At 44.7% G+C, this 23,228-nt stretch overlaps 1 protein-coding gene across 10 annotated transcripts in view; it reads left to right on the top strand.

Moving 5' to 3' along the window:
• Positions 1–23,228, top strand: part of CSMD2 (CUB and Sushi multiple domains 2) — a 610,060-nt gene that overhangs the window by 498,535 nt on the left and 88,297 nt on the right. For all 10 annotated transcript variants that reach the window (XM_045476609.1, XM_045476606.1, XM_045476605.1 and 7 more), the window contains 7 exons: positions 169–238; positions 2,238–2,354; positions 5,214–5,423; positions 10,669–10,857; positions 13,100–13,277; positions 14,659–14,804; positions 23,141–23,221. In XM_045476609.1, coding sequence (XP_045332565.1) covers positions 169–238; positions 2,238–2,354; positions 5,214–5,423; positions 10,669–10,857; positions 13,100–13,277; positions 14,659–14,804; positions 23,141–23,221 — 991 coding nt within the window. The remainder of the gene's footprint in view (positions 1–168; positions 239–2,237; positions 2,355–5,213; positions 5,424–10,668; positions 10,858–13,099; positions 13,278–14,658; positions 14,805–23,140; positions 23,222–23,228) is intronic.

Here is a 23,228-nt window from a genome sequence, read left to right as displayed (position 1 = left end):
CCCCAAAGTCTCTCACCCTCTGCCTCATCCCACCCTACAGAGGGTTTGTATATCTTTGTGTATCTTGTTCCTCAACGCAAGGCCCCTGAACAAACCCCCTCTTCTGGGTTGTACATACAATTGTGCCCACGGGGGCAATCAGCCCATCCCTGTTCCTGATTCCTCCAGGGCCACGCCCACATCTCCTGCATGCCTGGAACCGTGCGCCGCTGGAACTACCCTCCGCCACTCTGTATTGGTAAGAGAGCCCCGACCTTTCCCGTTCATTCATACCCATTTTCTACCAGGGATTTGAGCTCAGTGACATATCGTTGGGATCAAGTTCAAATCAAAAGACAGATTGGTATTCTGAGTCTGTGCAAAGACAGTAGTTTTCGGCTGATGGGCAGCTCTTCAAGGGGGTCATGACTTCTGTAAACTTTCGCCCACCCAATGGAAAAATCACAGGAGACTTGCCCATTTGAAAACACGATGATGACCATTCGGATTCCAGATAATTGACCAAAGCCTGAATGGAACCCCTGGGCAATTGAGCCCTTCCCCTATGACTTTTCATGGGACAGACAGATAAAATCCACTAATAAAAAATGTGGAGGGTTACATGTGAAACAAGAACTTAGCTTGGTTGGGTTTCTTACCCTGTGCTAAGCAATGATGAAGAGATCCATGGATACAAGAAAAGACAAGGTCTCTGAAGCTTTTAGTCAGGGTGAGGGAGAGGGAACGTGACATTTATTGAGTATCTATTACATGCACGTCACTGTGCTACGAGTTTCCTCACAGCAGCTCTTCAGAGGAGGTGTCATTGCCCTCATTTTGCAAATAAGAAAACTAAGAAAAAAAGAAAGAAAACTAAGGCTTTTAGGATTAGAAAGTGATTGGCACCATTAGGAATGGAAACCTACTTTTCTCTGATGCCCAGCCAACGTAAAGCGCAAATCAAGGCTGACCTTGGGATAAGAAGCAAAGTGAGTGGAGAGAGCATCACTTGGGCATAATGGCATTTCCCTTCTGTGATATCACCAGGGTGCAGGGTTTGGTCACCTGCTCAGCAGTCAGAAATGTGACTGGCCCAGGAGAGGCACTTCTCCCCATTACATATTACAAAGTTCTTGCCAAGGAAACCACTCATGGTAACAGCAGCTACAGGCCATAGAGTAGCTGTCACCAGTTTACTGTGTGCACCAGCCACTGTTCCAAGTGACACAAAGTCCTTTCTGTTGTAACTTAATGACAATCCTGTGACATAGGTGCTGTAATTGGCTCCATTTTACAGATGAGGGAAACTGGGGTTTGAAAGGGTTTAGAAGGTGCCCAGAGTCACACAGGAAGTGAAAGCATTGGGATTGTGAGCCAGGCAGTCAGCGCCAGAGCCCCCCAACTCTGGACCCGGACACTGTTGCATTCAGGCCTGTTTGTCACCCTCTCCCCAAAATGCCTTTGCTTAGACACTGCAGATCCCTCCCCTCCACCTCTTTCTCTGGCTCCCATAACAAGCTAGTCGCTTGAAGCTGCATGACTGTTTCCTGAAAGATGTGAAAGAAGAGAATGGTTGTCAACTGACCAGGCTGTATTTATGCTCCAGCCCTGCATCTGCAGGTGAAGTCGCCTTGTTTAGAGTGTCAGGTGCCCCAGCCCCTCATGATTGGTTCCCCATGGAATGCTAATCACAATCACTTTGGTTGAGGGCAGAGGGCAGAGTCTGAGGGTGGGCACCTCGTAGGGCTACCCAACCCCATGGAATGTATATTTGTAAAGAGTTTGGCATGGTGCCTGGCACAGAGTGGGGACTCAGTGCATGCTAGTCCCCTTCCTTCCTCCTTTCTCTTCAGTCTTGGGAGAGTTGATCGGACAATGCTAGAGGGAGATTTGAGGCATAGTGTAAGAAATGGTCACACTGCTCTTGGAGCAGACCGCTTTTGCTGCATGACCTTGCTAAGGGAACTGACCTGCGAAGGGCATGCTCAAGGTCAAAAGTCATAATTTGGGTTTGTGGACCATTGGGCGGTGCCAGGATGCTGAGCCACCCTTTCTGCACTTACACATGTTCTCAGTTTTGCCCAAGTCTGCAGCTGTGTGAAGAGATAACCTGTAGATTCCTTTGGATTCTCAAAGGCATTTATGACTTGGGAATGGTTAAAAAAAGCTGCTGCTCTAAGGGAACATCCAAACACTGACATGGCCCCATATTCTCCTCCATGCTGTCCTAACCTTCTATCTGGTCTTATTTGTCACAGCACAGTGTGGGGGGGCAGTGGAAGAGATGGAAGGGGTGATCCTGAGCCCCGGCTTCCCAGGCAACTACCCCAGCAACATGGACTGCTCTTGGAAAATAGCACTGCCTGTGGGCTTTGGTAAGTCTCCATGCCCAGGCCCCAGTGCATAAAGTAACCATTCCCTGCAACCGTTCAGCATAACCTTGGCCAAGACAGTATAGCACTCTGCCTCTCTATTTCCTCATCTGTTTGACCTCTCGTACGATTGTGAACATCAGTTAAGAATGGTAGAAATGAACACTTTGGGCACATAAAACATAGAGAAAATAATCTTAGGGATGGCCATTATCATTATTATTTGAGTAGTAAGCTGAAATTCAGGACTGTGGAATGAGAAATTACCCAGGGATGGTTGAAAAAGAAAAAGATCTTTTACAGAGACTGGACCTCAAGTTGTGCTTTTAACTTCAATATCCCATTTCTCATCCTAATTAAATTATATAGCCAAGGTCAATATGATATAGAGTTTGCATTCTTTATGCGCACATTCTGGCTGGTCTTAGAGATTGGGAGATTTTGTGTGTATGTGGAGATGGAGTATGCCAGGCACGGGGGTTGACGGGGTGTGGAGGACATCGGTCTGGGTACAAAATTTAATTGCTGATGATTCATTCCTGACTGGGAATATAATTTAACCCCAACATCTCTGTTGGAGAGGTAAATGATTTGTGTTGACGTGGAACTAATGGATCATCTTGCCTGAGTCACTGCCCTGCTCCTAGGGGACAAAATGTCCTGAGGGGATTGCTCCTGCATCGGCCTGCGCTCTCCCACTCTGTGACCTCAGGAATCAAGGCCACCTCTTTGCGTCCTTTACTATTCAGCCTAGAGTAGGTCTTATGATGGAGAAGGGGCTTTCGGGAGAAAGGGATCCAGTTGACCTACTTCAAATCTGTTCTCAGAGGAGGAAAGAGGTTGGTGAACCTTCAGAGGATGGAGTCTTGTATTTAGAACCATCTTCTGGAGGAACCTGGGGACGGGTGGTCAGGGTACAAAATGGTGAGGACTTAAGCAGCCTTGGGAAACTCCAGATTTTAGACAATGGGGGAAGAGGAGCTAGGAGACCTTATAGCTCTGCATCCAGACATGGGCCACGAGAATCTCAGATGATAGAAGGATGGAGGGAGTGCAGCATCCAAAGGAAAATGGAAGTTTAAATGAGAGGTACGTCATTGTTCTCTCTAAGTCCTGATGTTCAGCCACCAGAGCTCTCTATCTCAAAGGCCTGGGTGCTTATTCGGCCTCTGCTTATAAGCCCCTGCAGGGTCCAATCACAGAAGACCTTGCTTTCAAGTGAAGGTTGGACTCCAGCGCCCACCCTAACATGGCACCTGGTTTCATTGTGTAAAGAGCCTCTGAATTTACAGGCTTCTACCACTAGATGGCAGTGGTCATGCCCAGTTCTTTCCAAGCCCATTCAATTCAGAAATCCTGGAATCCTTGAAGAGCCCCTTCAATGGACATGCTGCCCACAGTGTTGGGATGATGGATGGGCTGCAGACGACATGTCCAAAAGTGATCATTGTCAAACTCCATATTTTGAAAACAATCTGCATGTTCATTATTAGAGCAGTGAATAATGTAGTTGGATAATTCATAAAGTGGAATTAATTAATATGTAGTTAAAACCAATGAACTTTATATATCAACAAGGATAGACCTTGAAAAACACAATATTGAGCAAAAAAAGTTTACAAAACTATATGTACAGTATAACAACACTTATGTAAATGTTCAAGACAAATAAATCAGACATATATTTAAGAATCTAAAAACATGAACTGAAAGATGTCTTTCCAATTCATGAGAGTGGCCTTCTATTAAGGGAAGAAAGATAATGGGAGAGAGCAGGAGACATGAAGGGTCCTCAATGTTATAAGTGAAGTCTTTATTCTATTTAAATAACTAGACGCAAAAAAAAAAAAAAAAATCACATATGTGTGTCCATTCTACAAAACTTAGAAAGTACAGAAAAGAACATTTTAAGGATTAGAATCCATCTGTAACCCCACCATGCAGAGATAATCGCTAACAGCTTAGTCCTCGCCATTACAATGTAACCGCTGTGAAGACAAGGACCTGGTAGTTCTTGTTTATCCCTGTGCAGTGCCTAGTGCAGCCCTGATGTATGGCAGATGCTCAGTAAATATTATTAGTGAATCAGTGAACATTCTTCCAGTTTTTTAATACCAAAATTAGAATTAGATAATGTGTGCTACTTTGCAGTCCGATTTTCACAATTAACATAGTGGACATTTTCCTATTTGCTTAGTAAATATATGTCTTCAATATCATTTTTAATGGTAATCTAATTTTGAGAAATCTCACCAGTAAACAAATGTCAATCTTCCCACCTCCATTCTGCAGAGTATATTAATATGTAAGTCAAGCGCTTAATTAGATCCATTTAACCTGTCAAATGGTTAGGAGATCTTGATTAATCCAGTAAGATCCCTGGGTATAAACTTCACTGATAATGTATTCTTCTAATTTCTGAATTATCCTAAGTGTTCGAGAAGATACCAGTATGATGGATTTCATGTCTTTTGATTGGATATAGTTATTTTTAAGTGGTGGCATTTTTAAGTAAAAAGCTTATTTTAGCAAAGCTATCTTTATACTAATAGTAGGCTTATGAACCACAAGTCAAATATTAGCCCTGAGCTTTGTTTTCAATAAAATGGAGTAGGGATAGAGCTCTGGAATGACCAGTGCCCTTTATTCTGAGTGAATAATATATTTTTAAGTTGAATCCTGCCTCAAGACAAAAGACTGGAATGGACAGTAACTCCCAGAGTTGTGTTCTGGGAATCTTGGTTGGGTGGGAAGCCGGTAGTAGGGACGCATGAGGTCTGGCAGGACAAGCTTCCATGAGGCCGCATGTTTGAAGCAGGACTCTATTGCTTTGGACACTGTCTGCCTCTGTCTTGCTCCCAGGAGCTCATATCCAGTTCCTGAACTTCTCCACTGAGCCCAACCACGACTTCATAGAAATCCGGAATGGCCCCTACGAGACCAGCCGCATGATGGGCAGATTCAGTGGAAGCGAGCTTCCAGGCTCCCTGCTCTCCACGTCCCACGAGACCACTGTGTATTTCCACAGCGACCACTCCCAGAACCGGCCAGGATTCAAGCTGGAGTATCAAGGTAAAGACAGGGAGTGCCCGTTTGCTCCTGTCCAACCCCTTCTCTTACCCATAGCCACCATCTTCCCAGCCTTCCACGTAGGGGAAAAAAAGAACACAAGAAGGGCTGAGGGGTGGGGGGGGGGGGCAGGCCTATCTACGAAGGCTTCCTTTTGGTGGCATGTCTCTGTGGCCCCATGAAGATATCTAATCTCCTTTGGCAAGCCTCTTCCAGGACTACAGGCCCAATGGCCAACAGTTTTCCCTGAGCTTTCCCATCGGGCATCCCTGAGCGTCCAGCCAGCCACTTCCCCTCAGCTTTGGTAGGCTTACTTAGTCCCTCTGGGTCCTCTCCTGTGTGTCCAGCCCAATTGCCTCAGCAAAGCTCCTACCACATGACAGAGGATTCTGGTAACAACCTTGGAGTGCCCACTGAGCCTTCACAAAGAGACAAGCCTGTTGACTCCTACTGAGGGTTTCCTGACCATGCTTACTGGGGCTCTACCTTGCCGAGGTGAAATCCTGTTATAGGCCCCACCCCTCCTGGTATGCTTTTCCCGGAACAAGCCCCCTCCTCTCCAACCCAGGCTTTCCTGAGTGAGGGGCCCTTACCTGTGGCTGTGCGGACTGTGCTCAATCTGTGTAGCTATACACAGCAGCCCTAAATGGGCCCAACTTCTCCCTCAGATGCTGCCCTAGTGCGACTGGATGAACCATTTGTTCTAACCTCTTTTTCCAGATTCTTTGGACTTTTTTTCATAATTTTGGACTTTGTTCCAATCTTATACATGCTTATAAAAAAATTAAAACATTACAGATGTTTTTGTGAGTACATCACTGAAGGACGAAATTCTCCCACAATCGCATCTCCAACCCCACCATGCAGAGATACCAACGAAAGCCCCATTTTTTTTCTGTACATATATTGATGTAACTATATCATTATATTATATCCAAAATTGTGTCATACTATAAGTACTGTTTTGCAATTTTCTTTTTTAAAGTTGATTTTTAATTATATAAGCAGTTCACAAACACACTCACCTTGTTAAAAAGAAAGAGCGGGAGGGAGGAAGGATGAAAGGAAGGAAGGAGGAAATTAAGGCCTTATGGGTAAGGCCAAGCCTTCCTTGTCTACAGCCTCCAACTCCAGGCCCATTCCCCAGAAGTAATCACTGTTGTTTTAATATGATCTTTCTGGATCTTTTTCCATGTGTTGACATGGAAACATATAACATATGTTATATGTACCTGTGAAAATATGTAATGTTTCGTGAGTTCTTTGGTTGTGTTTCCTATATAAATATATAGAATGGTCTATATACATAACACTCTGATATTAGACTTTTTCATCCCTTGTCAGAGATGAATACTGACCATGGATTCAGGCTTGTCATTTAGGGAAAGGGGTATTCTACAAGGTGGGCACAGTTGGGCCGGTTACACAGGCACTGCCTCCTTAGAAGGAACGCCAGGGAGTGTGGCTGGGCTTGCCACCACCTGGGACACCTCGGGAGGAGGAGCTGGGCCTCTCACACCCATGAAGTGGCAGGGAGATGCTGTGTTTCTCACCCAGAGAGTGCTGGCCTCCTTGGTAGGAGCAAAGCTGCCCCACCCCAGGAAGCTGTGTGTGAGCTCATCACAGAGTCTGGCCCTAACCAAGAGCACATGTACCTGTCAAGGGCACACGGCTTCAGTGGGGGCGTGAGCTGTCAAATGGGTCATGACACATCAGACGGCCACATTCTGTCACATGATCAGCGCTACCCTCTGGGACACACGCGTGCCTCTCTCAGGTTTTCCCTGTGTCTTCGTTTGCCAGGGCTGCCGTAACAAAGTACCACAGACTGGGAGGTGGGAGTGGGGGACTTCAACAACAGACATTTATTCCCTCACAGCTCTGGAGACTGACAAGTCCCGAGATCAAGGTGTCTGCAGGACTGACTCCTTCTGAGGGCTGTGAGGGCGAATCTGTTCCAGACCTCTGTCCTCGCCTCTGGTGGTTTGCTGGCAATCTGGAATTCCTTGGCTTGTAAAAATATCACCCCCATCTCTGGCTTCACATCCCTATATGTCTCCAAATTTCCCTGTTGTATAAGGACACCAGTTATATTAGACTAGAGCCCACCCTAATGACCTCATTTTAATTTGGGTAAAGATAGGCAAAGACCCTCTCTCCAAATAAGGTCGCGTTCTGAGGTGTTAGAGGTTAGGACTTCAACATATGAATTTGGGCAGGGGGCACAATTCAACCCATAACACCTCTGACAGGCCCAAGTGCTCTCCCTGAGGCTTCTCCTGTTGGATAAATGCAAGTACTGATGACACTACCATTGTGACAGGGACGGCTCCCCTGGAGCCTGCCACACACGTTGTGCCTTCACCCCTGTGACAGACATAGCCCTGCCCACTGGGTCCACATGATGGCACCAGACACTCACTGAGTTCCCCATGTGATAAGCCCACTTGTCCCTATAAAAGTTGTGCCCCCGAGTCCCTCCGACTTCATTGACGTCTCCCCGTAGAAGAGACCTACTACTTCCACAGAGCCCTGGTCTCAAGCTCAGTCCCTCTCACTCCCGCCTGAGCTTCTGAGACACAGGCCAACACGTGGCCAGCAGCCCTCTTGTGGCATACGCATCACTCACGCTGGAGCTTCGTGTGTTCAGAAGCCCAGTCCACTGAGGATTTCCCCTTGTTGGGGGGAAGCAAGGCATAGGGCAGGGGGGTTCTAAGTATGCATTCAGAGGCCCAACACCTCCAACTGTGTGAGAGGCCCAAAGATGGTGGGCCTACCTCCTCCCATGTTACCTTCATGACTTGGTGGATGTTCCTCTTGAGGCTTCCCTCAGGTCACAGGCCCGGCTACTCCCTCAGTGCCTGCCTAAGCCCCACAGACCTAACGATGCCTCCTCTTATGACTAGACCTAACAAGGCCCACTGTTAGTGTCAGAGCAGCTGCTTCCCTTCAGATTTGACCTCGACTTTCATTAGGCTTCTCATTTGTGATGGCCCCAACCACTCAGACTGGGTTGTCTCTAGTGCCAGAGACCCAGGTCCTCCCACCAAGGCCTCCTAATTTATGACAGGCCCAAATAGGGCCCACATTCTCCACCTACGCCCTCCTTAGCCCCATGGAGCTGTACCTTGTACACCGTCTCTGACCGCTCACCCCAGGTTTTTCCTTTATGAAAAGACCTGTTTCCAAAAGAGCCATCTGTCCCCACTGAGAGGCATTCTGTCAAGCAGGCCCCGGTCTTTGTGGTCCCATGACTTTCTTTGAAGAAATCCAACTCCTTACTCTTTCTCAAAATTCCTTCTGTTAGATACTCTGAACTTCCTAGGCTAGAGTTTTCCTTTCTCCTCTCAGGTAATAGTCCCATAAAATTTTTACTAACAGCATAAACCACTCTTACTGGGTCTCTCAGTGTGACAAGCTAAGCTTATTTCATTAAAACTTCTTGGGGCGCCTGGATGGCTCAGTCAGCTAAGTGTCCGACTTTGGCTCAGGTCATGATCTCATGGCTCAGGAGTTCAAGCCCCTCCCTCGCCCCCCCCCCCCCAAACCCCGTGTCGGGCTCTGTGCCGACAGCTCAGAGCCTGGAGCCTGCTTCGGATTCTGTGTCTCCCCTGTCTCTCAAAATAAATAAACTTTAAAAAGTTGTTTTAAAAACTGTATCTGTTCCCACCATAGTGTCTCCCTGTGGGGCAAACCCAGCTGCTCTCCCTGAGGAGTGCTTCTTTAGGAGAGCTAATCACTCTTTGGGTTCATTTCTGCCTATAGGCCCAACCTCTCTCTTTGAAGCTTCTTCTGCTAGAACAGCCTCTGATATTTTTGAAAGCAGTCCAAGTACTCTCACTTAAGTGTCTCTCTTTCTGAAAAGCCCAGCTCCTTCCACGTGAGAAAGTTCCTATAAGAGACTCTCCCTCTGGCTGCTCCTAGCTTCTGATGTGAAGCCACTCTCTTCTGGCTCCTCACCATTGCTGGGTCCACAAGTTCCCACTGAGGCTTTTCTATAGAGACCCAGTCCATTCAGTCACCTCACTGGGCAACAGGCTCCCTGCTTCTACTAACCTTCATTTGCCAAATTGCCCAGTACCCCTTGCTACTGCCAGGGCCACGTGTCTTCTTTGGCTGACCAGCCACCCCCTCCCACCACAGCCGCTCCATTTTTTGACACAGGCAATTACCTCAATGATTTCCCAGTGAAACCTGCCCGGTTCCTCCCACTGAGGCCTCCCTCAGGAAGATGTTGACTGGAAATACACAACATAGTCACCATCCCAGAAGGAGGGCTCTGAAAATGTCAGCTTCGTGATCATTGTTATTTATGTTGTTATTACATGTAATGAATTCATCCACTTCCATGGAGCATTCATTTGATCTCAACTCCCACTGAGAATTTCCACTGTGGAAAGCTCTGTCTACCCCACTGCCAGTTCCCTGTGTAGGGTGGGCCTGATTCCGGACACAACAGCTGTTCTTTTTCCTGTGGATCCAAATAATCAGAGTCTATGCTCTGTGCACATGCTCAGCCAACCCCTCTGCAACCCCTCCCTGTTGGGACAGGCCTCCAGTACTTCCATCAAGGTATCTCCTTTTGAGTTGGACTCACCTATTCTCAAGGAAGTCGCTTTCTTGCTCTTTGGAGGGACTTTTTTGTATTACAGTCACACATATTCCTTTTTATCTAACAATTCCCTCTGACAAGCTTTTCTTCTAGTCACAAGATTGACTTACTCCTGCCAAGTTCCCTCCATCTTGAAAGGTTCTAGTTTCTCAGAGTCAGAAAGACCCCACTCAAGTCCTCCCCTGACTGCTTCCTTTGTTTGTGATCTAGAACATGGTTGTCAGGATTAAATGAGATGATCCACATGAAAGAACCAAGGTCAATGCCTGGCCCCAAGCAGGTACTCAATGAATAAGGGTTCAACCTAGCATTGTCTTCCCTAAACCTCTTTCTCCCATGGAGACAGTCATAACAGATAACATTTATTTAGCTCTTACTATGTGCCATACTGTACACAGAGCTATGCATATAATATCCCACTTAATCCTCACAATAACCATTTTCTAAGTAGGAAAACAGAGGCAGAGAAAAATCAAATGTCTTACCCGAAGCCAACAACTAGTAAATGACAAAGGTCCATCTGAGTCCAAGTCTTGGTGCTTCACCATTATGCTTACTTTCTGCTGCTCCTATATTCTGGTTGAGGGGAAAATGTCCAAAGAGAATAAAGTAACCTTCTCTCCTGATCTTTTCCAGCCTATGAACTTCAGGAGTGCCCAGACCCAGAGCCCTTTGCCAATGGCATTGTGAGGGGAGCTGGCTACAATGTTGGACAATCAGTGACCTTCGAGTGCCTGCCAGGATATCAACTGATGGGCCACCCCGTCCTCACATGTCAACATGGCACCAACCGGAATTGGGACCACCCCCTACCCAGGTGTGAAGGTATGTCCCTCCTCATCCCTAGTGACTCCTCCTAAGGAGACTGATCAGAGTACTCCCATGCCCCATGGAAGCACCCATGCTGGGGAGTCCAGGAAAAACTTGTCCATCCTGTTTTCATATGGAAAGGACCCAGCCTGTCTGGGCAAAGAGTCCTAGGTACAGACCTCTGGGCCAACCTTGGGAGGACCTGGAGGAAATGTGGGCCACAGCCAAGCGAATACCTACTCAACCCTTGGGAAACCCAACCCATCAGAAGGGAAGACTCTGTAATCTTTATCTCTTTCCTGAGATCTACACTTGTATATCCAAAAACTTTTTAAAGAGCTTCACTTATCCAGAGGCACCTAAATCCTAATATATTAGAAATTAAAGGCATCGTTCTTCTGTCATTCAATGGAAATCCATCTAGTGAAGGGCACCTTTAGTCACCTGGTTACTTGGCCCTATTTGGGCCCCTCCCTCTCCCCCATCTGACTTATTCACCAAGTCTTGATAATTCTACATCCTGATTACCTTTCAAATGCATCCACTTCTCTCTATCTACTGCCTCTGCCTTAATCCAGGCCACCACTCTGATGAGGCTCCTCACTGGTCTCCCAGCCTTCAGTCTTGCCCTCCTCAATCCATTTTTCCGAGTGTAGCCAGTGTGCATCTTCAAAACCATCAACATAGTCCAGACACTCCCCTGCTCAGAATCCAGCAAGGCATCCTCATCTCTCTTGGGGTAAATTCCAAACTCTTTTAGGTAACGCACCATGTCCCTCAGGGCCTGGTCCCTGCATACCCCCCAGGATTCTCCACGCTCGCAGATTTTATGTCTGAAGCTGAAATACTTGCAGTCATCCCAGTGTGTCCTGTTCTCTTGCCTCTGGTTCTTAGTACATGCTGTCCCTCCCTCATAGAACATCACTCTCCTCTCTTGCCTTGTCTACTTAGCCTTGTCATCCCTCAGGTCTGAGTCTAAATGGAAATAATACCAAGAATCCTTGCCCACCCTCACAAGACCAGAGGAGGGGTCCTCCAGTTGTTCCCGTGGCAATCCGTGTTGACAGCGTGTTCCACCCTATGCTGTAAACACCAATCTACTTAGCTGTATCCCAGTGGGCTGTGAGTGCTACAGAGCAAAACCATGTGCCACGGTATCCTTGCTCCCCTTCATTTCCCCAGGATGCGCCTGACACTGACACTGAGTGGATGTCCAGTATGTGTAGGAAAGGGGGTGTGTCCATGCATACCCCTTTCAGGATGCATGTGCATTCACAGGAACCGTGTCTTCTGCCTAGAGGCATTGGGATTCTTTCTCTTCGCTTTGGTCTGCCCCCATCCAGATGTCTGCTTGTTGCCTCATGCCAGCCACATGTACTCATTAGTCTGGACCAGGGGGTGTTTGTATGTATGTTTGTTTGTTTGCCCTTTTTTCTCCTCCCTGGTGACTGAATCAGAACATTATGGAGACTTCATGGCCTCTTCATCCCCTTACCCAAAGCCTACATCGGAGTGAACCTAAAATTGGGTGTTACTTTCAAGGGACAGGAAAATAGGGATAGAAGATCATATCTATGCAGCAAATGCCTTCTCTGTGATCTGAGTACCAAGCTGGATATTTTACTTGCCTCAGTTTATGGAACCACCACCACAGTCCTACATGGGGATACTCTTATTCCCATTTCACAGGTGACGAAAGAGTCTAAACTAATGTCTAGGGCCATCCAGCCAATAAATGGTTTAGCCATGATTTGAACCCAACTTTGGTCTTCACTACAAGAATCCTCACCTCTTAGGTCAAGACCAAATGTACCACTCTAAGAATCTTGAAGCAAATAAAGAGAGAGAGAGAAATACTCCCATAATTTCCTAGTTCATCCCAGCAAAAGAACTACAGCCCTGACTCTGAATTCTTTCCTCCTCTCCATTCCTAGGAAGGGAGAGGGGAGAGCCCCAGTGGGTCCTTACTGCTGGGCTGGTCTCAATCACAAGAAGAAGAGAGAGTCCAGAGGCTGAGGCTGGCCCCCAGAGGCATGTGCTCTGAAGGTCAGGGGCCAGATGGGGAGTGGTGTGCTAGGACCAATGGGGAAAACCACACATGGTCATCTGCAGCCCCATCACGTCTCCCCATGCCTCCTGACCTCCCTGAGCAGGATAATTTGTGCTGGGTGCCTACACTTTGTAAGGAAGTCATCTGAATTTTCAGGTGGGGGGTGATCTCCCACACTCATCTGTGTTTGTGTCCCTTCCCTGGCAGTCCCCTGTGGTGGGAACATCACCTCTTCCAATGGCACTGTGTACTCCCCGGGCTTCCCCAGTCCATACTCCAGCTCCCAGGACTGTATCTGGCTGATCACCGTGCCCATTGGTCATGGCGTCCGCCTCAACCTCAGCCTGCTGCAGACAGAACCCTCTGGAGACTTCATCACTGTCTGGTAGGGCCAGCTGCCATGTCGACAGCCAATTAGAAAGGGGTTTTAATTGGGCTCTAAACTGGGGTTACTCATTTCTTTGTTTAGAAAACCAAGAGCTGCATGGTTTTAAGTGGTCGTCCACCTCCTGGCTTTCAAATAAACGTAGTAAATAAGGGCTCAGCTTCAAATTACCTTTTGTGACTCCTGGAAGGGAGAGGAATGGCAGGGCAGTGATTTCCAACCTGGAGCCCCACCTCGGGGTCAGAGGACAAGTGGGTGGGTGTGTGAATAGGAATGGTCATAGCTACACAAACTTTTCTCAGTTTTTCCAGAGTCCAAACCAAAATCCTACATTTACCTAACATAAGCTACCCAGACTAGCGACAGTTTGGGGGTAGAATTCTGTGAAGTCCCACTGATCATCTCCTGCTGAGCCAGTATTGTCCAACACAACATTCAGCAGTAATGGAAACATCCTGTATCTGTGCTGTCCAGTACCATAGCCACCAGCTACAGGTGGCCATTGAGTACTTGAATGTGACTAGAGTGACTGAGGAACTGACTTTTAAACTTTATTTAATTTTAATTAAATGTAAACAGCCACATGTGGCTTACTGGTTACCAAATTGACGATTCCACACTGAGTGAGAGTTAGAATATCTTGAATGAATTTTAAAATGGGAAAATGAATTATTAATCAATAAGTGTAGTCTCCTAGACAGTCCTTTCCAAACCACCGGATCTTTGGACAAATATATAATTTAAAAATTCTTTTGTTTGGGAGTTACTGCCATTCTGGGAATCAGCAGGGGATCGTGGGATTCTCTTGCCCAAATTCCCAGGGCTGGATAACCATAATCAGACTGCCCTGGATTAATTTCCAGTTTCCTTTCCAGGCTATGGCTAAGAACAGATAGGAGGGACTAGATACGTTTCCAGGGAAGGAATCCTTTGCCTAGAAGGACAACTGGGGATATCTCTGCTTGGGGACAAGGAAGTGGGGCTGGCATGGATAGTAACATGAGCTTCCTGCAGCTCTTCCTCAGCCCCATCCTACTGCTGCTCAGTCTCAGAGAACCTGTGATAAGACCTGCATCCCTGCCCAGTGGCTCCAGTGGTTTCTTGGGTGAGACTGTTGCCCCCAAGCCCAATACGGAGGCTGGGCTGGTGAAGAATCAGGTGAATGAGGAGTCAGTGTGAGCCTTGCTGGCTCTATCAGCTTTGTTAGCAGACTGAGTTGGGAGAGATTAGAGGGAGGTCTACAGGACATTGGAGAAAGACAGTGTCAAGCACAAGAAGAGTCACAGCCTCCCACTCCAGGTCTCTTTGAGGGCCACTGATGGAACCGGGTGGAGCAGGCAGGTAACTCATGACATGCCAGCACCTTCTTTCCTATGTGCAGGGATGGGCCTCAGCAGACAGCTCCACAGCTTGGAGTCTTCAGCCGAAGCTTGGCCAAGAAAACAGTGCACAGCTCATCCAACCAGGTCCTACTCAAGTTCCACCGTGATGCGGCTATGGGTGGGATCTTCGCCATAGCCTTCTCTGGTCAGTATGGAAGCCTGGTGTGAGAGAGGGGCACTACACTCTTGAATCAGGGCTGCACTTGACCCCTGGCTCCACTATTCGCAATTGTGTGATTCTGAATGAGTTACATAGCTTCTCAGCCTCAGTGTCCTTGGAGTTATAAGACTTCCATGTATTCACCTATGTGAAATCTCCCAGCACGGGGCTCCATACTTGTAAGTTTTCCTCCTTCACACACACTCTAGGGCAGAGAGGCACATGATGCTGACCCTTGGTGCCAAATCCAAGCTTAGAGGCAGCAGGATGAGGCTTCTCACCCAGCTGGTTCACATCCACTCACTGGCTGGGTTTTCCACTTACTTGTGCCCCAGCTTGTCGCTTGGCACCCTCTAGAGGGCTGTCCCACTCTGCTGGAATCCAGGGCTTCTGTTGACCTCACAGGAAGTGCTGTGCACAAGTGAAGTCATGGAGAATTCAAGCAGGAGGAGCATGAACAATTCAGGGTAGGTTTGTCCTTATCGGCAGCCAGTTTTCTTCTGAGAGCCCCAAGTTGCGGACCCGGATACTTCCTCATTTTTGTTATAGTGGATATAGCAGAGAAAAACTTATAGAAAGTTCTCTGTGGGCTTATGTCCATCTATAGAATAATCGTCCATATTACAGTTTGCAGAGCATTACATATATTTGAACTGGAAATCAGGAAAGCTTGACTTTATTCCTGGCTCCATCTTGCAAACACTGGGTTTTATCAGATTTTTAAATTTTTGCCAATCTGGTGGATTCATGAAATAGCATTTCACTCTTATGTTAATGATGAGGTGAGCATCCTTTCATATCTTCATTGACTATTCATGCTTCCTGCTCTGTGAAATGCCTGCTCCCCTTAGAGCTTTCTTCCTCCAAGGAGACAGAGATAACAAACCAATAAGCAGACAAATAAAATCTTTGCAATTTGTAATAAGTTGCTATGAAGGAAACAAATAAGATAGCAAATGAAAGGTGGGGAACTCTGCTTCATGTAGAATAATTGTGGAAAACCTGTTGCGAGGCGATATCTGAGACAAGAACTGAAGAAAAAGAGGGAGGTAGACATGGAGATTGGGGAGCAGGACTGGTGTGGGGGAAAGAATGTCTGCCTTTCTGTAGGCAAATATTAGCTCTAAATAAATTCCTTCCCATATAAGGACTAATAAGTATAAAAGACAAGTACCTTAAAGAGACCTATGAACAAGATTCTACAGTATTTTTTAATGAGAAAATAGGATTTGAATTGCAGAGAAAAATGCCCTTGAAAACATATAGTTTAGGAAGTAGAAGTAAATTTTGGAAAGCATAGAAGTCTAGACAATATGGACTCCAAATAAGAGATCTCCAAATAAGAGATAAATAAAAGGGGAGCTAAATGTCTTCCCTTCCTGAACAATTCAGTCCTAAAGCTGTTAAATGGGATGAAGCAAAGTGACATCCATGCCTTCAGGGCGTGAGCCAGGCTGGGGTGTCAGAGGGGAGAGGGAGTCCACGCTGCCCAGGGACAGGGCTGGCATGGTGTCCAGGCTCTGAGCAAATGGAAGGAACATCCATGTGGGGTAGGAGCCCCAGCAGAATGAGGAGGGTATCCACACTGAGGATCCATCAGAGTCTGGGGTGGGGGATGCAGTGAGTAGGGTATTCATATAAGGGGGCTGTGGCAGGAAAGATGGGAACTCAGTTCCCTACAGGTGACTGATCAAATAAGTGAATATATCAAGGACAACAGGTGTCTCACTGAAAGAGAAGAGGGTTAGAAATATGGAAAGAACAAAAACTGGAATATACCCAGGGAATTGGGTTGGAATTGGAGGTATCAATGTGAGCTATGGTTTTCAATATGTACATACAGATATAGAAGGAAATGAGGGTGTGAATGTGGGTGTGTACACGTACATACATCCCTTAACTCTTTCCACTAAAAGGGTTTTGAAGTAATGACTCCTCAATAGCAATGAACACATCTAGCTCCAGTTACTGGTTTCCAATAGCATTTTCACTTGAATGGACCAAAACACCTTAAAGAAATGCTGACTCCAGGACTGAGGCAGAGAAAGTACAAGATGAGCCTGGAGCATTTTATGGCAGAAAGCAAGGAACTACTCAAGGAATGATGCAGACGTGACAGAGGGACATAGACACGGGCTTGAAGGGGCTCCCAGTGACCATAATGGGGATAATTTGAGCATCCAAGGAATTAATATTGGTAACAAACTGTAGCTGATTGAATAAACCAGGACACCATGTATATCCAAACAGGTATAAGGTAGTTAAACAGTTATTAATTAAAATATTATGAGGAACAGAGTATTTCCATACCTTCAAACTATCTCCTCACACGATAATCACAAAGGGAAAAAAGAACAGCTTTAGAGTGGAGAAGCCTGGAGGACAGCACCTTAATTAAGTGATCCAGGTGAGCATCATGAATAACAGGACAAACTGAAATCATACCCCACCAGACTGGGTACAAAGAGAAGAACCCAGCATCCCCTCTGTGATAGTCCCATAAAGATGCACAACTTGAATCCAGCTATGAGGAATGTGTCAGACGTAAAGTGAGGGTAATGTAAAGTAGTATTACAGACTAGCAATTAACTGCCATAGAATCTTCAAAAGTGTAAAAGCCATGAAGGTCAAGGAAAGACTTTGGGACTCTTCCAGACTAAAAGGACATGACAACGAAATACAGTGTATGATTCTGAACTGGATCATTTTGCTATTAAGGATTTTACTAGGACAAGTGGTAAAACACTAGTGGACATGGTGACTAGTTGGAAGTACCATATCAGAGGTAATTTCCTGCTTTGAGTGCTTGTATGTGGTTTTTCAGGGTAATGTGCTTGTTTGTTGGAAACGCACACTAAAATATTCTGTGGTTATGGAGCATAATGTCGGTCACTTACTTTCTTCTGGTTCATGAAAAATGTTTTTTGTACGATGCTGCCAACTTTTCTTATACCTTTGTGATAGTTTCAAATTAAAATTTTTATTTACAAGGGGAGCTAGATAATAAAAAAAAAGTTTAAAAAACAAATGTAGCAGCACAATTAAATTGGCATAAGAATCAACAAAGAGCAGAATCAACAGTGCAGAAAAACAGTTCAGAGATGTGGAATAAAAGCCCAACACAAAGAAGAAAGTGAGCAAATATTTGAAAATTATAGAGGAGAGAATGGCAAATAGATCCAGTAAACAACATACTGATTAAAAAGTATCTATGACAAAAAGAGCCAGATGGAATAGAAATAATAAAATAAAACTCTTCTGAGATGAGGGAAAAACTGTGCGTATAGAACAAAAGAGCTCACTACATACCAGGAGAAATCAAAACCAGCCTGGCAAGTTTTTCAAATCTCAAGGCTGAAGGGTAGAAGAAATCTACCAGAATCCAGGCTGAGAAAGTTAACTACAGGGAGCCAAAATCAACAATCCTGTGCCTAATTATTCTTGGCATTCAATTCCAGAAAATAAAAGAGGCATTTTTATAGATGTTTAAGGAAAAAGACACTTGGGAACGTCACATGTGAAGGCAAGGGACAGTCATCTGCAGACATCCAAGAGCTTAAAATCATTGTCCCCCACATCTCAATTTGAATTGTTCCTCAAGGATGTGGCCACCCACTGAGGAATGAACCAATAACTCAATTCAGAGAAGTTGTATGAAAGATTAAAATGGAAGCACTAACTAGCTAACCACAGATTTAAGCAATAATAATGGAAAACATAGATTCCAAACAGAATACAAATAATTCTTTAAAATTTTTAAGAAATCATTCATATTAACAAATACCCAAGTAGTTAGAAGAGGTATAAGAGAAAGGAAATATCCTTTCTCTCATGGGGGTAGAATCAGTAGATATTATTCAATTACTAACTTTGATAAGTTAAAAATAGGTTATAGCACTTTTAAATCACTGAAAGAAAAAAAGTAAGCAAAACATAGCTCATATACAAAAGGTGGAAAGCAGTGGAAACTATAGGAACAAAGATACAGACAGTGCAGAATAAAACAAAATAAAATCGTTCAGTTACTATGGCAAATACAAATCTATCAAAGCCCAATTCCCTATGAAAAATGCAAAGACTCTTAAATTAGGTTAAACAAAATTTAGCTATATTTTTCATCTGGGCACACTACTAAGGTACAGTGACAGTTTGAACATAAAAGGATGGGTAGTGATGTATTTGGCAAATACAAACAACAAAGCAATCAAAGAGTAGCCTTCAAAGCAAAAAGCATTAAATGGAAAAAGTAGGCTCTTAATATTAGAGAATAACCTGTAATAATGTTTAAAATGATAATCCTGATGGGAAGATTGCAGGAAGACGCTCCCTTGGTGCTGGGCAGTGTGAAAATGCATATCAAAAAAGCTATACACAATGTGATCAGCCACAGTCAAACATTTTTGGTTGTCTGCAGAGCTCGTAATGATCTCCTTAGCTGCCTCTCTCACATGGGCAATTGTCAACTATGTTTGTATATTCTACCCCACTCCGTGTCCACCGCCAACCCCAACCACAGTGGCTTGAACCATAGGTGGGCCCTGACCTGACTCCAGCAGAGGGAATCCGGTGTCCTCTCTCGGGAACTTGAAGTTGAACCAAAGAGATTCTAGATTCATCTGCAGAAGAGGGACGATATAAATCCAAGTGGCCTGGATTGCCTGTCTTCTCCTGTCCTTGTAGACTGAGAAATAGAAAGTTCTGATTTGTGGAAAGAAAGTGACCAAGACGTGGGGAAGGTTTCCTGGGTTCCTGGTGGACCCCAGTTCCTTGTCCTCCACCTTTATGAAGCCTGTATACAAATCCACATTCGCATTCTCTCCTCTCTGAGAGGCTTTTTGTTTTTCACGTATTCTTACCCTGAGTTGATTTGTGTTACTTACAGCCAAGATTTCTAATTAATAATGATCTAGGACCCACCAATCCTATTTCCGGGAATTGTGTAAAGGTACGTATATAAAGATATTCCTTGAACTGTGACTTAAAACTGATAAATTAGAAACAATCCAGGGCACCTGTGTGGCTTAGTCGGTTGAGCGTTGACTCTTGATTTCAGCTTAGGTCATGATCTCACAGTTCATGGGATAGAGGCCCACATCAGGCTCCGCGCTCACAGCATGGCACCTGCTTGGGATTTTCTCTCTCTGCCCACATGTCTCTTCATATACTAACTTGGCTTTAAAAGCTTCATATGAAAGGCCAGCCCAGCACACCCAGTAGAATGGAAAAGAGTATGTCCAGAAAGAATCCATAAGAGGGTACAACATGCAGTGACGCACAATGGCTGTTGCTGAGCTGGCTACCACTTGTCGTAAAGCAATGAGCCCTCCCCACGAGTTAACATGTTAACCTATACTGGAATCTGATTAAGCTGTATCAGGGCTTCACTCCCAAGGAGCAAGGGAAGTAAGGACAAAGTGAAACAGAGGAGTCCAAATGTCCTCCCTGCCCTTGAGTTCTTTAACAATAACATGGTAGATGTAGTGTGTGCTCTGGGAGGAGGAGGGGTTGTCTGTAAAAGACCGAAGGTCATGCACCAAAAGGCTAACGGTGGTTATGCCTGGTGGTGGTGGGACTTGGGGAATTTTCATTTTTTTGTTTTTCAGTATTCCACCAGCAGCTTTCTGCATTGAGCAGAAATGTGTAATTCTTTTTAATATAATGGGCAATCTACCCCAATCAAACTAGTAACCACAATATATTAAACACTCAGGCTGTGTTTAAGTGAGGATTTCTTGTTACTGATTTTTTGTCTGGAAGTTAGGCACCTACTTAGCATCTTTACATGGAACGTCTGATTTCCAAGAATAGATTATTGATGTTCAGTAGGAGATGCTCATACTTTAAAAAGGTCATACGCTTTAATCATTCCTGTTTTTTTTTCCTTTTTTTCAAATTTTTATTTAAATTCCAATTAGTTAATATACAGTATAATATTAGTTTAAGGTGTAGAATTTAGAGATTCAACAATTCCTTACATCTCATGGTGCTCATCACGACAAGTGCCTTCCTTAATCCTCATCACCTATTTAACCCATGTCCCCCACCCCCCACCTACCTCTCCTCTGGTAACCATGGGTTGGTTCTCTATAGCTAAGAGTCTGTTTCTTGGTTTGCCTCTCAGTTTGCTCCCTATGTTTGTTTTTTTTCTTAAATTCCACATATGAGTGAAATACGGTATTTATCTTTCTCTGACTTCTTTCGCTTAACATAATACCCTTTAGCTCCATGCACATAGTTCCAAGTGGCAAGATTCCATTCTTTTTATGGTTGGGCAATATGCCATCGTATATGTACACCACATCTTCTTTATCTGTTCATCACTCAATGGACATTGGGGCTCTTTCCATAATTTGGCTATTGTTGATAATGCTGCCATAAACATCAGGGTGCATGTATCCCTTTGAATTATTATTTTTGTATCCTTTGGGTAAATACCTAGTAGTGTAATTATTGGATCCAAAAACGTATAAACAACTTGGAAAACTCAACACCTAAAAAACAAATAATCCAGTTTCAAAATGGGCAAAAGACATGAACAGACATCTTTCCAAAGAAGACATACAGGTGGCCAAGAGACACATGAAAAGATCCTCAACATCACTTATCATAAGGGAACCAGAAATCAAAACTACAATGAGATATCACCTCACGCCAGTCAGAATGGCTAAAATTAACAACACAGGTGTTGTTCAACAGGTGTTGGCGAGGATGTGGAGAAAGGGGAACCCTCTTACACCGTTGGTGGGGATGCAAACTGGTGCAACCACTGTGAAAAACAGTATGGAGGTTTCTCAGAAAGTTAAAAATACAACTACCCTATGATCCAGAAATCATTCCTAGTTAAAAAAAAAAAAAAAAAGAAAAGAAAAACAAAAAAACTCATAAAAGATGCATATATAGAAGGATGTTTATCACAGTTTTATTTTAAATTGCAAAACCTTGGAAACCTAAATGGTTAATAATAGAGCATCTATTAAATAAATTCTAGTCAATTATACAACTAAATCCTATGAACTCATTTCAATCATTTTTTTAAGAAATTTAACTACAGGGGTGCCTGGGTAGCTCAGTCAGTTGAGCATCCAACTCTTGATTTCAGTTCAGGTCATGATCCATGGGTCATGGGATCAAGCCCCATGTCAGGCTCCTTGCTAAATGTGGAGCCTGCTAAAGATTCCGTCTCTCTCTCCCTCTGCCACTCTCCCCTGTTCACACTCTCTCTAGAAAAAAAATTTTTTAAGAAATTTAATTACATAGGGAAATTCTTGCAATATAAGAGTGAGTGCACAAGGATCAACGCAAAGTACACAACACGCTGCAAATGTTGTAAGAGAAAAATATATGTGCAGAAAGTATATACTATAAGAACTTACAGTAAAAGATTAACAGTGGTTATCTGAATGACCAGTGGAGGACTTTAATTTTCTTCCTACTATTTTCATAGAAAATCTCATATTTTCTCTAGCAATCATGTATTACATTTGCAATTTTTTAAAGAGAATGTTCTTTTTTAAAAAACATAGCAGGGTTTGGGGTGACTTTGGAAGTCATCATAACAGCAGCAACACTGGCAACAGCAGCTCACACTTGCATAGCACCAAATTGTATGCCATGTAGTAAACGGAAGCCAAGTTATGAGCCCATATTGGGCTCTGCCTCAGTAACACCATGCACACACAGTCCAGTCTCTGCCCAGAGGGATGGTTTTCCATTTGGAAAGTCCACTGAAGCCAGAGATGTTTGGCCAAAGGCCAGCTGGCTTTAATGGGCACTCACATGAGCCACACACAGTACTTAGATGCTGAGCAGTGGAAAGAATATGGGATTTGAGAGCAGCCAGACCTGGATTCAAGCCCCCTGTGCCACTTACTTCCTGTCTGACCATGGAGAAGTAACTGAACCTTTCTGAATCTCAGCTGCCTGATAAATAGAGTAAGAACGTCTCACAGGGGGACCAGCCATCATGAGAGTTAAAGGTGACAGTGTGTGAAGGTGCCTGACTTATAATAGGTGCTCAGGAAATGCTTCTCTCCCCTTCGTTCAGTGCTAGTGACCATCACTGACTTCTTAGATGCTCTCTCCTTTTTGTTGGCGTTACCATATGGCTCCTAGGTTTCGCATCAGGGAAAAAAAAAAAAAAAAAAGATGACAGCAGATAAGCAAAACAGTACTTGGCTAAACTTACCCTGTGTACAGATCAATAGTCACTAGGATCTATGTGAATGAATGAGGAAGGAGAAGGTGAGGGATTGAACGAGTAAATGGCTATGTGCCCCAAGAATGGTGTTCTTACACCGGCTTGTCTGCTTCTGTCTTTTCAGCTTATCCACTCACCAAATGCCCTCCTCCCACCATCCTCCCCAACGCTGAAGTCGTCACAGAGAATGAAGAATTCAACATAGGTACCCT

This window comes from Leopardus geoffroyi, chromosome C1 (assembly GCF_018350155.1).
Source record: "Leopardus geoffroyi isolate Oge1 chromosome C1, O.geoffroyi_Oge1_pat1.0, whole genome shotgun sequence".
Classification (NCBI taxonomy): Eukaryota; Metazoa; Chordata; class Mammalia; order Carnivora; family Felidae; genus Leopardus; species Leopardus geoffroyi.
This window is presented reverse-complemented; position numbering and strand designations above follow the sequence as displayed.